Source organism: Phocoena sinus, chromosome X (genome assembly GCF_008692025.1).
Source record: "Phocoena sinus isolate mPhoSin1 chromosome X, mPhoSin1.pri, whole genome shotgun sequence".
Taxonomy (NCBI): Eukaryota; Metazoa; Chordata; class Mammalia; order Artiodactyla; family Phocoenidae; genus Phocoena; species Phocoena sinus.
Window position 1 is genome coordinate 48,296,802 of NC_045784.1, and position 16,442 is coordinate 48,313,243.

The window sequence follows — 16,442 nt, forward strand, 5'->3', positions numbered from 1 at the left end:
GAGAGAACGCTAGATGCCTGAAGTGTGAGGAGTGAAAGTAAAAAGACAGTCTGGCTCAAACTGAGATTGAGGAAAGGAGAGAAAAGGAGATGGTAGCAGGCAATGAGCTCCTCAGAGTGACCAGGAACCAAGTCTCTAGAACAGGTACCCAGACCTGGGCAAGGCATAGCACCTTGTCAGAGGAAAGGTAGGTGAGAGCTGGGTTATGGAGGAAGCTTGAAGGCAGGGTGTGTGGTTGGGGCTTTCTCTTGGGATCAGCCTCTCCACCATCAGCCCCTGAGCTGCCCTTGCTCCTGCTTGGGCTGGCCCAGCCACCTGTCCTACATCAAGATCTTCGACGTGGGCACACGCTACATGGTGAACCGAGTGCAGGACCACATCCAGAGCCGCACAGTCTACTATCTCATGAACATCCACGTCACACCCCGCTCCATCTACCTATGCCGGCACGGTGAGAGTGAACTCAACCTCAGAGGCCGCATCGGAGGTGACTCTGGCCTCTCAGCTCGGGGCAAGCAGGTAGGGATGGCCCCATGCACTCAGAGGTGTTGGCTGGTATGGTCCAGGTGGGCTGTGGGTTGGTGGGGTGGCTGCTGCCTGGGTCCTGAGGATGGGGGTACTCAGTGGCAGGATAAAAGCAGGTTCTGGTCACTCTTGCTCTTCCACCCCATCAGCCACTCAGTTTTGACCCACTGAATGGCTCCCAAGTGCCAACAGCATCTGCAAGTCCAGTGGCTTGGTCCTGGTCCTCCAGGCCTTCCCAGATCTGGCTGCTCCTCCAGCCCCATTACAATAAGCACCCTCTCTCCTGCCTGACTGGTCCCCTCATCTTTCTCACAACACTGTGCTTTTGCTTGTGCAGTTTCCCCACCGAGGCTGTCCTCCTCTGTCCCCTCTGTCAGCTGGTGACCATCATTTGCACAGATACCCGCCTTAAAGTGCCCCACCTTTGAATCCGTCTTCTCCTCCATTACTCAGGGCTGATTCTACTCCCCCAAACCCCCACTACAGGTTATCACAGGGTCAGCACTTGTCCCCCACTAGTTACCGCTTCTTTTCTGCCCTCCCTGCTCCACCCCTTCCAGGACACATCTCCTCCTCCATGAGCTGGTCCAGGAAGCCCTCCCCTGTCCTTTCCTGCCCTCCTAGTCAGGTCACCTGGGCTCCATCCCCCCCAGTTCTGGCCCATCTCTGACCCTCACGGTGGGAGTCTCTTTGTAGCTGAGAATAGTGAGCTGCACATTATGGGTGCTGGCCAATTAAAGAGACACATTTTCCCATATTTGGCCCTGACCCTGGGCTTGTTAACACAGTTATTGTTCTTGCTGGGAGGATGGCTTGGGGTGGAACAAGTGGGAAATGAGGTGCAGGAGGGAGGGAGTGTCCTCTCCTATTGGACACCTCTGCACATTCACGGCACCATCTGCTTCCACATGTGTGGCCTCATTTAATCTTCATAGCAGCTCTGTGCAGTGGCCATTACTGTCACTGATTTATGGATGTGGAGGCTGAGGCCCACACAGGAACAGAGAGTGGCCCCTGGTCACATAGCCAGTAAAGGACAGAGCCAGGACTGAAAACCAGGCCTTTATGCTTGCTCCTCAGCCTCCCCCACTGCAGAGCTGGCAGTATCACAGGCAAGGCATCACACCGGAAGGCCTGGTCCTCCTGGATCATTTTCTGTTACTTTCAGACTGGTAGCCTCCCCTCGAGGTAGACTCTGACCTCTGACTCTCGCCTCTCTCGCAGAGTCAGAGACCACTGGAGGAGCCACCCTAGCCCGTGGCACCACCTACAGCCAGGGGTCTCTTGGTTAGGGCTGTCCGTGGCTTTGCCTGCAAATTTAGCACCCAGTTTGGACACGTGGCCATCTCCACCCAACATGCCTCCTTGAACACAAGTGTGTACATGTACATGCACATGCCTGGCCCCAGCCTTCATGCTAAAGGGCACAGTGCACCATGCATTGTTTACAAAGCAGTTTCCCATCAACTGTCACCCACCACCAATCACAGTAGCTCTCACTTACTATGTGCCAGGGAGTGCTCTGGGTGCTCCCCGTCCACTATCCAATGTGACACTCACAGAGACCAGGCTGAGTGAGCTAACGCTGTTTGCATTTTATAGGCAGGAGATATGAGGCCAGAGATGGCCAAGGACACGTCCCAGGCCACACGGGTATAACCCCCATCGCCTGTCTCCCAGTCAGCACTCCTTCCACCAGAGCACACTGACTGCTGACTCATAATCCATAATTAGAATGTGTGTACACAATGCCTATATTTGTACATAAAAATGTGTGCCTGTATCTGTACATTTGTGCAGATGTTCCTCACACACCATCTGTGATGAATAACATGCCTGTATGCAGAAGAATAGTGAACCACTTGCTCATCTGGGTTCCCACAAACCTAAGTGGTTCCTTTTCGTGCTGTCACTGTTTCCCTTACTGGACTGACCATGTCTTAATAACAGGACACCCCAGTACGCAGCACATGGCCACACACACTCAGTAAATGTTTGAATGCCCTTAGAACCTGGGTACCAGGTCCCCTGCTCAAACAATGAGAATTCACAGCGTCAAAGATAAATGTACCCCACATCCCACCCCCATACACTTCCAGACCACACTCAGAGTACCCAGAACACTAGAATTTCCTGCCCAGAGTCTTCTTCCATTACCTACATGGGCACATCCCAGAGTCTGTTCACCTGAGAAAAGGCCATGTCACAGAAGTGTTCACCCCTAGGCAAAGGGGTGGCCAAGGGGTTACTGTTTGTGTGTTATGGAGATTGGTGGAGATATGGTGTGGACAGAACTTGTTCCTGTGACTGGATTATCCATAAATGTGTACTCAAGGCACCTAGGAGTGCAGGATGGAGCAGAAATGGGAAAAGGAGGGAAGTAGACTATGAGTGGAGTGCTTCCATTTGTACTTTTGTCCCAGGCTCCACAAATGTTAGAGGTGGGCTGTTTGAATAAATGAACAATCAAGTAGGAGGTTCTGTGAGCAAACATCAGTGAATGCACACGCACACATATGCACATATACACACATAAATACACATATTCTCTATTCCCTTGGTTCTTAGTCACACGGGCAAGAGTATGACTTTTTATAAATTGGGAATATTTAAACTCTACTTTTGCTTGTTCATCGTCACTCCATTATTTGTGGCAGATCTGAAATTCTTCTCATGGTCACCCTGTCTTCTTTCATCTCTCTTTCTCCCCTGCTCTCCTCCTTTGCACCCCTACTCCCCAGTATGCCTATGTCCTGGCCAACTTCATTCAATCCCAGGGCATCAGCTCCCTGAAGGTGTGGACCAGCCACATGAAGAGGACTATCCAGACAGCTGAAGCCCTGGGTGTTCCTTATGAGCAGTGGAAGGCCCTGAATGAGATTGATGCGGTGAGATGGAGGGGGATGGATTTCCCTGTGGATGGTGAGGCTTGACTCTAGGCTTATCCCCTGGATTGCCTCTACTCTGGCTCATATGGGGAACCTAATTAATTCAACAAACATTTCTTGTGCTAAACACTGTTCTGTGTCTTGGGGATCCAGTGAAGGCCAGAACAGACAAGGTATTTACTCTCATGGAGCTCAAAGGCAGGCCGTGAATAAGACATTGCTTTGCATGTGACAAAAGTTTGTGAGAGGGGAAGTACAAGGGACTATAGAGTCTCAGAAGGTGAGGGTACTCTTGACAAGACAGTGGTGGAAGATTTAAAAGGAAAGCTTCCTAGAGGAAGCTGGAGATGAGACAAGAAGCAGGCAAAATGGACTGGGGTGAGGGATAATTTTAATTTGAGAAATAGGGAACAGTTCATGTGAAAGCCCAGAGGTAAGAAGAGAGCATGGCATGTTTAGGGAACTGAGGAAAAATAGCAGAGAGTCTGGGACAGTGAGTGTGAGGTCTGGAGAGAAGGGAGATGAGGTTGGAAATGAAGACAGCTTATAAGGCCTTATAGCCCATGTTGAGGGATTTGGATGCTGCCCTAAAAATGGGAAGCCATTGATGAGGTCTAAGTCAAGGAGGAGTGGCCTGAATGTGATTCACATTTTCTTAAAAAAAGACCACTCTGGTCATGTGTGGAGACTAGGTGAGAAGAAGGCCAGAGTGAGAATGCATACCGGTATGGAGATGGCTGCATTTGTCTAGGCAAGAGGTGAGGGTGTGATGGCCCATATATATATTGGAGATGAAATGAAGAAGAAGAATTTGGTAAATATTTCATATGACCCTCGTGACATGGCAGTCTCTCATTAGAGTCAGGTTTTTCCATGAGCTTCTTGAGAAGGTGTTTCCTCTCCATTGTCTCACCTGCACTGTAGGTACACTGACCTCAGGTTAGACACTAAAGTAAAAGCTTCACTACAGATGTGGATAACTTGTGTGTAGGTAGGTTAACCTGATTGCCTGCTAGATAAATACAGAGAAGTATGTTTGTGTATACATAAGACATATATGCTTAACTGTAGATGTACAGAGGCACACATATTTAGAAAAGGGATATACAGCATTGTTATACATATCACATATATTTGTTATAAAATACATGCAAGCCAACAGTTCATCATAATTGTTCAGTTATTGTTTGTTTCTGGCCCACATGTGGTGTAAACATTTATTGGATACCTACTCCATTTCAGGCTCTGGAGTAGTGCTGGAGACAGAGATTGGTTCCTGTCTTCACTGGGTTTTCAGAAAAAAACAGGGTAGACAGAGGAATGCAAAATAGTGTGCATGATACAGGCTCTGATGGGTTAGAATGTGGGCACACAGATGTTGGGGCAAGGTATCTGACCCAGCCATGATCTGCCTAGAGGAAGTGATGCCTAGCTAAAGCCTAAGGGGTGAGTAACAGTGAGCCAGAGAGAGAGGATCAGGAATAGTATGTCATGCAGAGAAAGCAGAATAAGGAAAGAGGGAATTGTGTGTGTGTGTGTGTGTGTGTGTGTGTGTGTGTGTGTGTGTGTGTGTGTAGACCTACTAAGGTCATAGCAGTGCAGATGGAGAGGGAAGAAAAAGGAATATATCTGAGAGAAATTTAAGAGGAAGAATCTCAGGAATTAGCTATGAGGGGATGGGTAAGGAAGAAGGAAGAATTTAGAATGATGTCTAATTTTCTGGTTTCTTTTCAATTCAGTAATATATTAATAATTAGATATATTAATCTAATAACATTAGATTAAATTAATCTATTTAAATTACTGTATAATCTAAATAATATTAATTAATATAATAATATATTCTATTGATTGAGTTTTTAAAATGTGCCTTGTACATTCTGTACTAGTCTCTTTTACATATATTATCTCTAATATTCAAACTACTGTTGTGAGGTAGTTATAATTATCCTTATTTTGCAGATGAGGAAAATAAAATTCAGAGAAGTTAAGCAATTTTCCTTGTCAATAAAGTCAGTGGTCACTTCCACAGGCAACAGGCTCCCAGCATGCCTCAGAATAGAAAGTCAAAGCCAATCTGGAAGGACCTTGTGTATATACAGGGTGCACTTTCTCCTATGGACAGTGTCAGTTGCAGGTTTGACACTGCCTGTCTTCTTGTAGGCTGGGGCAGGGGTGAACCTAAACCCTAAGGGAAGCTTGGTTGATGGCTCAAAAGACAACAACCAGAGCACATTGCTCCCCTACAGGAAGGTCTACTTGGAATCTACACAACCAGAAGGAAATCTTACAAACCCAACATCACTTCCCACCTCTACCAGCAGCCACCTCACTTCTGTGGATTTCTCAGTGGGAACTCATTCTCTGAGCCCTTGATTCCTTTGGGTGTGAAGAGTGTATCTCCCCAAGGACCACTCTGAAACTGTTAGGAATTTACTAATTCTTGCCTTCTGAGAAGTCTGTGGATACCTGTTTCTTTATCTGCCAGAGGTCCTGGAGCAGAGGTGTGGGCAGGAGGGATGGGAAATGCTATAACACAAGAAAACACTGCTGTGGATGTGTGCACACACATGTGCCTGCCTACACAGTCACAGACATCCACCATAGGTATGTTTACACTCACAGACATGCACTTCACAGACACATGGACCCAATAGTCAAACACAGGTTCCCTCTCAGATGCATTTACCAATCATATTTGCACCATTCATGCACACACATGCACACTTACAGACAGACACACCTAGAGATACATATCACACTCACCATAGACACACATGCAGTCTTTGCATATATCTACATCGCATAGACACATAGAGGCATACCAGGGACATATAAACAGTACAGACACATAACCTCAATCATATTACCACAAATTAATGCAGACCTTAGACATAGGTACACAGATACTCACACATATAATCAGGGACATACACACTCACAGATACACATACCACAGACACACTGAGACCCACATGGAGGGACAGACCACAGAGACATCCATGCAGGCAGATTCTTAGATGATCAAACTGTCTTCATACACACACACTCACACCAATACACTATACATATGCTGAGACAAAAACACAACCAACAGCATAGAACCTTAAACATACCACAAATACACACCATAATCATGCTGCACACACACAGGTAAACACAGTCACAAATCGCCACAAATTTATAAAAGTACACACTCATATATACAATGTGCACCTATAAACCTTTTGAGACAACCATAGAGAAACACCAGATACCCACCATACACTCAGCCTGAACACACCTATACACATGCACTCATTCTCACATCCACACAGCTACACACCTTGTGCATACATACACACATACATTCAGACAACAGACGCAGACCTAGAGCTGTGTTCACAGAAACCCAGGTGCTTGTGTGCTAACGTTCCACAATCATTGGTTTCAGAACTATGGTAAAGGTTGTGGGGATTTTAACTTGTGAATACTTTTGTCCCCAAATAATTTTTCTCAGGGTGTCTGTGAGGAGATGACCTACGAAGAAATCCAAGAACACTACCCTGAAGAATTTGCACTACGAGACCAAGATAAATATCGCTACCGCTATCCCAAGGGAGAGGTAAGGTTTGGAGGGGTGGCCAGACTCTTAGGACTCCTCCCCAGTATCTCTATTCCAACTACCAGGATTCCATATTTTCCTAGACAGCTTTAAAAACAGGGTAAAGCAAATTTTGCAGCATCTTCCATCCCGCAAGGCATATGATTATCTGGCCCTTTGCTGTCTCATTCTTAGCTATAGGCAACAGATTCCTCTTTTTTTAAAAGCTACACATTTGCCTGATTATATTCCTGTCTTCTTTCAGGAGGACTCACTTTGTCCTAAACTTTGTGTTTGATATCCTTACACTAAAGGAATTTGAAATAGTTCAATATACTCTAATTTCCTGACATTTTATTGCCAAGTTGCCTAAAGCTCCAGCCTCTCTGGACTGTGGGTTGGAGTCCCAAGGGACAATGGCTAATGGTTTATCCAACTTCTTTGCCACCACGTGAACCAGACTATCAGTTCCCTATTCCCATGTGAGGTAAATCCTCGTTGTTTTCAAACCAGTCTCCATTTAGCCAGTTCCACATGTTAGAATATTTATTAGTCATACTCCATTTTTGATAGATTCCAGGGAACAATTATCAGAAAGCAGGATATCAGAGAAGAAACAATAGATATCCTGTGTTACAAAGCACTTTCATATGTGTATTTTCATCCTCAAAAATGACATTATGAAGTCAGTCCAACTTTGCCCTCATTTTCCTTTATATATTTTGAGGTTATGTTGTTAGAGACATACAAATTTAAAGCAATTATATCTCCTTAGTGAATTGTATATTTTATTATTACATAGTAAGCAAACCTCTTTCCCCCTAATAATGCTTTCTGCCTAAAGGTGTATTTTATATGATATTAATATAGCTATATAAGATTTCTTCTGGTCAGTATTTGCCTAGTTCATCTTTAGTCATTTACTTTCAACTTCTCTGTGTATTTTTGTTTTGTTTCTTATAGACAGCATATAGTTGACTTTTATTGGTTTTAATAAAAATTGAAAATGTATGTCTTTTGAATTGTAAATTTGGTACACTTACTTTTATTGTAATTACTGATTTATTTGAACTTCTTTCTATTCTCTTATTTTGAGCTCTCTAGGCTTAGTTTATCTTTTCTCTTTTCCTCCCTTCTTTAGAATTGATAGAGTTTTTACATCTATATTTGACTTATACAATCTCTTTCCTTTCTTTTAGTGTTACTCTTAACATTTTAATATGTGTGATTGACAAAATCTAAAAATCAATATCTCCACCCACCCCCTAAAACAGTATAAAAATGTTACAACTCTGGTCACTCCCTCTCTTAACTTACATGTTAATTGTTGTTTTATATTTTACTTCAAACTTGTCTTATCCCCCAGATGACTTATTATTGTTATTAATAAATTTATTATTGTAAGCACAACTTACTAAGTAGATGTTGATTGAATTAATGCTTACTGAAGCACTTCAATTTACAACAATCTATCAGAATATATCACTATTTGTTCCTATAATACCAACATATTATATTTTTTAAGTTAAATCAATATTACCAGAGTAGAATTATTATAAATGCTAGACAAAATAGAGCTACTTCCACTTAATAAACGTTGTATCCACATAGATGGATTTTTTTCTTTTTTAAAAATTTTGTTGGATTATAGTTGATTTACAATGTTGTGTTACTTTCAGGTGTACAGCAAAGTGATTCAATTATACATATACATATATTCATTCTTTTTCAGATTCTTTTCTCATAAAGGTTATCACATAATTTTGAGTAGAGTTCCCTGTGTTATACAGTTGGCCCTTGTTGGTTATCTATCTTATATATAGTAGTGTGTGTCTGTTAATTCCAAGCTCCTAATTTATTCCCCCCCCCCAATTTTCCCCTTTGGTAACCATAAGTTTGTTTTTGATATCTGTAAGTCTGTTTCTGTTTTGTAAATAAGTTAATTTGTATCATTTTTTAAAAATGAGATTCCACATATATGTGATATCATATGATACTTGTCTTTCTCTGACTTACTATGCCTACGAGTGGGATTGCTGGATCATATGATAGTTCTATTTTTAGTTTTTAAGGAACCTCCATACTGTCTCCTAGATGGATCTTATATAGTGGAAAAGGGGTAAAATCACTTATCCAATTAAAATATAATTCTTATTCGCTAAAAAATAATATTGTATACAGTCAGTGTTTATTTAGATTTAACCACATATATCCAATTCCCTTGATCATTCCCTTGATCATTCTTTCTCCTTACAGCTGAAGTTTTCCTTCTGGGTTCAATGTCTATCTTCCTTTAGAAGTTTCTTTAGGAGGATCTGTTGGTAGTAGACTCACCTTTCTTTTTGTCTAAAAATGTCTTTAAGGAGGGGTGGCTCTTAATCCTAGATGGTATTTTGGCAAGGTATAAAACTCTAGGATGACAGTTTTCTCTCGGCACTTTGGAGATATTGTCCCCACTGTCTTCTGGCTTCTAACATGGTTAAGAAGTCTCCTGAACGTCTAATTGTCATTTCTTTTCTCTCTGGCTGCATTTAGGGTCTTTGGGTCTCTATGGTTTTTAAGTTCCACTCTGATATGTCTAAATATTAATTTCTTTTCATTTATCTTGCTTGGGGTTAATTGGACTTCCTGAATCTGAGGACTAGGATTCTTCATCGATTCTAGAAAATTCCCAGACATTATATCTTTAAATATTCCTCTCTCATATTTTCTCTATTATCTCCTTGAAATGCAATTGGATGTGTGTTAGTCCTGTCTCTATCCTTTATGCCTCCTAACTTCTTCTTATTTTCAATCTCTTTGCTACATTCTGAGTAATTTCTTCAGCTCTATCTTCCAGAACAGTATTTCTTGAATTGTATCTAATCTGCTGTTTACTGTATCCATTGAGTTTTCCATTTTAATGACTATATCTTTCACTTATAGAAATTCTACTTAGTTCTTTTTCAAATCTAGATCATATACTCAATAGCATCTTATTTCTTCCTTACATTTTTGATTCAATCTTTCATTTCTTTCAAAATATCAAGCATATTCATTTTATATTGTGGATCCTTTATCTTAAGTTGTTAGGGTTCTTGCTGTTTCTGCTTATTTTTACTCATGATAGCTTATTTTCCTTGCATGTTATGTGAGCTTCAGTTTGATGAAAATTTATCTATGGGAATCCCATGCAGTCTGAGTTGAGAGAATCCAGAGAGAATTTCCATTTGCTTCTTCCAGACACTCTTGGGAGCTAATGACTTGAAATCACTTTTTACTAAACTCTCAGCTTAGCATTTTCTAAAACACATAGGTAGTATAACTCTCAACCACAAATCCACCGGAGGATAGGCTTGTGGTTATACATTCTTTTTTTTTTTTTTTTTTAAACATCTTTATTGGGGTATAATTGCTTTACAATGGTGTGTTAGTTTCTGCTTTACAACAGAGTGAATCAGCTATACATATACATATGTTCCAATATGTCTTCCCTCTTGCGTCTCCCTCCCTCCCACTCTCCCCATCCCACACCTCCAGGCCGTCACAAAGCACCGAGCTAATATCCCTGTGCCTTGCTGCTGCTTCCCCCCCAGCTATCTACCTTACTACGTTTGTTAGTGTGTATATGTCCATGACTCTCTCTCGCCCTGTCAAAACTCACCCTTCCCCCTCTCCATATCCTCAAGTCCGTTCTCCAGTAGGTCTGCGTCTTTATTCCTGTTTTACCCCTAGGTTCTTCATGACATTTTTTTTTCTTTTTTAAATTCCATATATATGTGTTAGCATACGGTATTTGTCTTTTTCTTTCTGACTTACTTCACTCTGTATGACAGACTCTAGGTCTATCCATCTCATTACAAATAGCTCAATTTCATTTCTTTTTAAGGCTGAGTAATATTCCATTGTGTATATGTGCCACATCTTCTTTATCCATACATCGGATGATGGGCGCTTAGGTTGTTTCCATCTCCGGGCTATTGTAAATAGAGCTGCAATGAACATTTTGGTACATGACTCTTTGAATTTTGGTTTTCTCAGGGTATATGCCCAGTAGTGGGATTGCTGGATCATATGGTAATTCTATTTGTAGTTTTTTAAGGAACCTCCATACTGTTCTCCATAGTGGCTGAACCAATTCACATTCCCACCAGCAGTGCAAGAGTGTCCCCTTTTCTCCACACCCTCTCCAGCATTTATTGTTTCTAGATTTTTTGATGATGGCCATTCTGACTGGTGTGAGATGATATCTCATTGTAGTTTTGGTTTGCATTTCTCTAATGATTAATGATGTTGAGCATTCTTTCATGTGCTTGTTGGCATTCTGTATATCTTCTTTGGAGAAATGTCTATTTAGGTCTTCTGCCCATTTTTGGATGGGGTTGTTTGTTTTTTTGTTATTGAGCTGCATGAGCTGCTTGTAAATTTTGGAGATTAATCCTTTGTCAGTTGCTTCATTTGCAAATGTTTTCTCCCATTCTGAGGGTTGTCTTTTGGCCTTGGTTATGGTTTCCTTTGCTGTGCAAAAGCTTTGAAGTTTCATTAGATCCCATTTGTTTATTTTTGTTTTTATCTCCATTACTCTAGGAGGTGGGTCAGAAAGGATCTTGCTGTGATTTATGTCATAGAATGTTCTTCCTAAGTTTTCCTCTAAGAGTTTGATAGTTTCTGGCCTTACATTTAGGTCTTTAATCCATTTTGAGCTTATTTTTGTGTATGGTGTTAGGGAGTGATCTAATCTCATACTTTTACATGTACCTGTCCAGTTTTCCCAGCACCATTTATTGAAGAGGCAGTCCTTTCTCCACTGTACATTTCTGCCTCCTTTATCAAAGATAAGGTGTCCGTATGTGCGTGGGTTTATCTCTGGGCTTTCTATGCTGTTCCACTGATCTATCTTTCTGTTTTTGTGCCAGTACCATACTGTCTTGATTACTGTTGCTTTGTAATATAGTCTGAAGTCAGGGAGCCTGGTTCCTCCAGCTCCTTTCTTCGTTCTCAAGATTGCTTTGGCTATTCGGGGTCTTTTGTGTTTCCATACAAATTGCGAAATTTTTTGTTCTACTTCTGTGAAAAATGCCAGTGGTAGTTTGATAGGGATTGCATTGAATCTGTAGATTGCTTTGGGTAGTAGAGTCATTTTCACAATGTTGATTCTTCCCATCCAAGAACATGGTATACCTCTCCATCTATTTATATCATCTTTAATTTCTTTCATCAGTGTCTTATAATTTTCTGCATAGAGATCTTTCGTCTCCTTAGGTCGGTTTATTCCTAGATATTTTATTCTTTTTGTTGCAATGGTAAATGGGAGTGCTTTCTTGATTTCACTTTCAGATTTTTCATCATTAGTATACAGGAATGCCAGAGATTTCTGTGCATTAATTTTGTATCCTGCTACTTTACCAAATTCATTGATTAGCTCTAGTAGTTTTCTGGTAGCATCTTTAGGATTCTCTATGTATAGTATCATGTCATCTGCAAACAGTGACAGTTTTACTTCTTCTTTTCCGATTTGGATTCCTTTTATTTCCTTTTCTTCTCTGATTGCTGTGGCTAAAACTTCCAAAACTATGTTGAATAAGAGTGGTGAGAGTGGGCAACCTTGTCTTGTTCCTGATCTTAGTGGAAATGCTTTCAGTTTTTCACCATCGAGGATGATGTTTGCTGTGGGCTTCTCATATATGGCCCTTATTATGTTGAGGAAAGTTCCCTCTATGCCTACTTTCTGGAGGGTTTTTATCATAAATGGGTGTTGAATTTTGTCGAAAGCTTTCTCTGCATCTATTGAGATGATCATATGGTTTTTCTCCTTCAATTTGTTAATATGGTTTATCACATTGATAGATTTGCGTATATTGAAGAATCCTTGCATTCCTGGAATAAACCCCACTTGATCATGGTGTATGATCCTTTTAATGTGCTGTTGGATTCTGTTTGCTAGTATTTTGTTGAGGATTTGTGCATCTATGTTCATCAGTGATATTGGCCTGTAGTTTTCTTTCTTTGTGACAGCCTTGTCTGGTTTTGGTATCAAGGTGATGGTGGCCTCGTAGAAGGAATTTGGGAGTGTTCCTCTCTCTGCTATATTTTGGAAGAGTTCGAGAAGGATAGGTGTTAGCTCTTCTCTAAACGTTTGATAGAATTCACCTGTGAAGCCATCTGGTCCTGGGCTTTTGTTTGTTGGAAGATTTTTAATCACAGTTTCAATTTCAGTGCTTGTGATTGGTCTGTTCATATTTTCTATTTCTTCCTGATTCAGTCTTGGCAGGTTATGCATTTCTAAGAATTTGTCCATTTCTTCCAGATTGTCCATTTTATTGGCATAGAGTTGCTTGTAGTAATCTCTCATGATCTTTTGTATTTCTGCAGTGTCAGTTGTTACTTCTCCTTTTTCATTTCTAATTCTATTGATTTGAGTCTTCTCCCTTTTTTTCTTGATATGTCTGGCTAGTGGTTTATCTATTTTGTTTATCTTCTCAAAGAACCAGCTTTTAGTTTTATTGATCTTTGCTATCGTTTCCTTCATTTCTTTTTCATTTATTTCTGATCTGATTTTTATGATTTCTTTCCTTCTGCTAGCTTTGGGGTTTTTTCGTTCTTCTTTCTCTAATTGCTTTAGGTGCAAGGTTAGGTTGTTTATTCGAGATGTTTCCTGCTTCTTAAGGTGGGCTTGTATTGCTATAAACTTCCCCCTTAGAACTGCTTTTGCTGCATCCCATAGGTTTTGGGTCGTTGTGTCTCCATTGTCATTTGTTTCTAGGTATTTTTTTATTTCCTCTTTGATTTCTTCAGTGATCACTTCATTATTAAGTAGTGTATTGTTTAGCCTCCATGTGTTTGTACTTTTTACAGATCTTTTCCTGTAATTGATATCTAATCTCATGGCGTTGTGGTCAGAAAAGATACTTGATACAATTTCAGTTTTCTTAAATTTACCAAGGCTTGATTTGTGACCCAAGATATGATCTATCCTGGAGAATGTTCCATGAGCACTTGAGAAAAATGTGTATTCTGTTGTTTTTGGATGGAGTGTCCTATAAATATCAATTAAGTCCATCTTGTTTAATGTATCATTTAAAGCTTGTGTTTCCTTATTTATTTTCATTTTGGATGATCTGTCCATGGGTGAAAGTGGGGTGTTAAAGTCCCCTACTATTAATGTGTTACTGTCGATCTCCCCTTTTACGGCTGTTAATATTTGCCTTATATATTGAGGTGCTCCTATGTTGGGTGCATAAATATTTACAATTGTTATATCTTCTTCTTGGATCGATCCATTGATCATTATGTAGTGTCCTTCTTTGTCCCTTTTAATAGTCCTTATTTTAAAGTCTATTTTGTCTGATATGAGAATTGCTACTCCAGCTTTCTTTTGGTTTCCATTTGCATGGAATATCTTTTTCCATCCCCTTACTTTCAGTCTGTATGTGTCTCTAGGTCTGAAGTGGGTCTCTTGTAGACAGCATATATAAGGGTCTTGTTTTTGTATCCATTCAGCCAATCTGTGTCTTTTGGTGGGAGCATTTAGTCCATTTACATTTAAGGTAATTATCGATATGTATGTTCCTATTGCCATTTTCTATATTGTTTTGGGTTCGTTACTATAGGTCATTTCCTTCTCTTGTGTTTCTTGTCTAGAGAAGTTCCTTTAGCATTTGTTGTAAAGCTGGTTTGGTGGTGCTGAACTCTCTCAGCTTTTGCTTGTCTGTAAAGGTTTTTATTTCTCCATCAAATCTGAATGAGATCCTTGCTGGGTAGAGTAGTCTTGGCTGCAGGTTCTTCTCCTTCATCACTTTCAGTATGTCCTGCCACTCCCTTCTGGCTTGTAGGGTTTCTGCTGAGAGATCAGCTGTTAACCTTATGGGGATTCCCTTGTGTGTTATTTGTTGTTTTTTCCTTGCTGCTTTTAATATGCTTTCTTTGTATTTAATTTTTGACAGTTTGATTAATATGTGTCTTGGCATATTTCTCCTTGTATTTATCCTGTATGGGACTCTCTGTGCTTCCTGGACTTGATTAACTAATTCCTTTCCCGTATTAGGGAAGTTTTCAACTATAATCTCTTCAAATATTTTCTCAGTCCCTTTCTTTCTTTCTTCTTCTTCTGGAACCCCTATAATTCGAATGTTGGTGCGTTTCATGTTGTCCCAGAGGTCTCTGAGACTGTCCTCAGTTCTTTTCATTCTTTTATCCTTATTCTGCTCTGCAGTAGTTATTTCCACTACTTTATCTTCCAGGTCACTTATCCGTTCTTCTGCCTCAGTTATTCTGCTATTGATCCTATCTAGAGTACTTTTAATTTCATTTATTGCATTGTTCATCGTTGCTTGTTTCATCTTTAGTTCTTGTAGGTCCTTGTTAACTGTTTCTTGCATTTTGTCCATTCTACTTCCAAGATTTCGGATCATCCTTACTATCATTATTCTGAATTCTTTATCAGGTAGATTGCCTATTTCCTCTTCATTTGTTAGGTCTGGTGGGTTTTTATCTTGCTCCTTCATCTGCTGTGTGTTTTTCTGTCTTCTCATTTTGCTTATCTTACTGTGTTTGGGGTCTCCTTTTTGCAGGCTGCACTTTCGTAGTTCCCGTTGTTTTTGATGTCTGTCTCCAGTGGCTAAGGTTGTTTCAGTGGGTTGTGTAGGCTTCCTGGTGGAGGGGACTAGTGCCTGTGTTGTGCTGGATGCGGCTGGATCTTGTCTCCCTAGTGGGCAGGTTCACGTCTGGTGGTGTGTTTTGGGGTGTCTGTGGCCTTATTATGATTTTAGGCAGCCTCTCTGCTAATGGGTGGGGTTGTGTTCCTGTTTTGCTAGTTGTTTGGCATAGGTTGTCCAGCACTGTTGCTTGCTGGTCGTTGAGTGAAGCTGGGTGCTGGTGTTAAGATGGAGGTTTCTGGGAGATCTCCACCGTTTAATATTATGTGGAGCTGGGAGGTCTCTTGTTGACCAGTGTCCTGAAGTTGGCTCTCCTACCTCAGAGGCAGAGCCCTGACTCCTGGGCTGGAGCACCAAGAGCCTTTCAACCACACGGCTCAGAATAAAAGGGAGAAAAAGTAGAGAGAATTGGTAGAATTATGAGGAAAGAAAGAGAGAAAGGAGGAAAGGAAGGAAGGAAGAAAGAAGCAAAGAAGGAAAGAATGTAGGGAGGGAGGGAGGAAGGAAGGAAGGAGGGAAAGAAGGAAAAAAGACAGAAAGAAAGATACAGTAAAAATAAAATAAAGTATAATATACTTATTGAATTAAAAAATGTTTAGAAAAAAAAAAGGGACGGATAGAACCTTAGGACAAATGTTGGGAGCAAAGCTATACAGAGAAAATCTTACACAGAAGCATACACATACACCTTCACAAAAAGAGGTAAAGGGGGAAAAATCATAAATCTTGCTCTCAGAGACCACCGCCTTAATTTGGGGTGATTCGTTGTCTAAAGGAGGGAAGGAAGAAAGGAAAGAAAGAAAGAAAGAACGA

At 40.8% G+C, this 16,442-nt stretch overlaps 1 protein-coding gene across 3 annotated transcripts in view; it reads left to right on the forward strand.

Moving 5' to 3' along the window:
• Nucleotides 1–16,442, forward strand: part of PFKFB1 (6-phosphofructo-2-kinase/fructose-2,6-biphosphatase 1) — a 94,571-nt gene that overhangs the window by 71,099 nt on the left and 7,030 nt on the right. For all 3 annotated transcript variants that reach the window (XM_032620870.1, XM_032620868.1, XM_032620869.1), the window contains exons 8-10: nt 312–519; nt 3,267–3,413; nt 6,913–7,017. In XM_032620870.1, the coding sequence (XP_032476761.1) occupies nt 312–519; nt 3,267–3,413; nt 6,913–7,017 (460 nt within the window). The remainder of the gene's footprint in view (nt 1–311; nt 520–3,266; nt 3,414–6,912; nt 7,018–16,442) is intronic.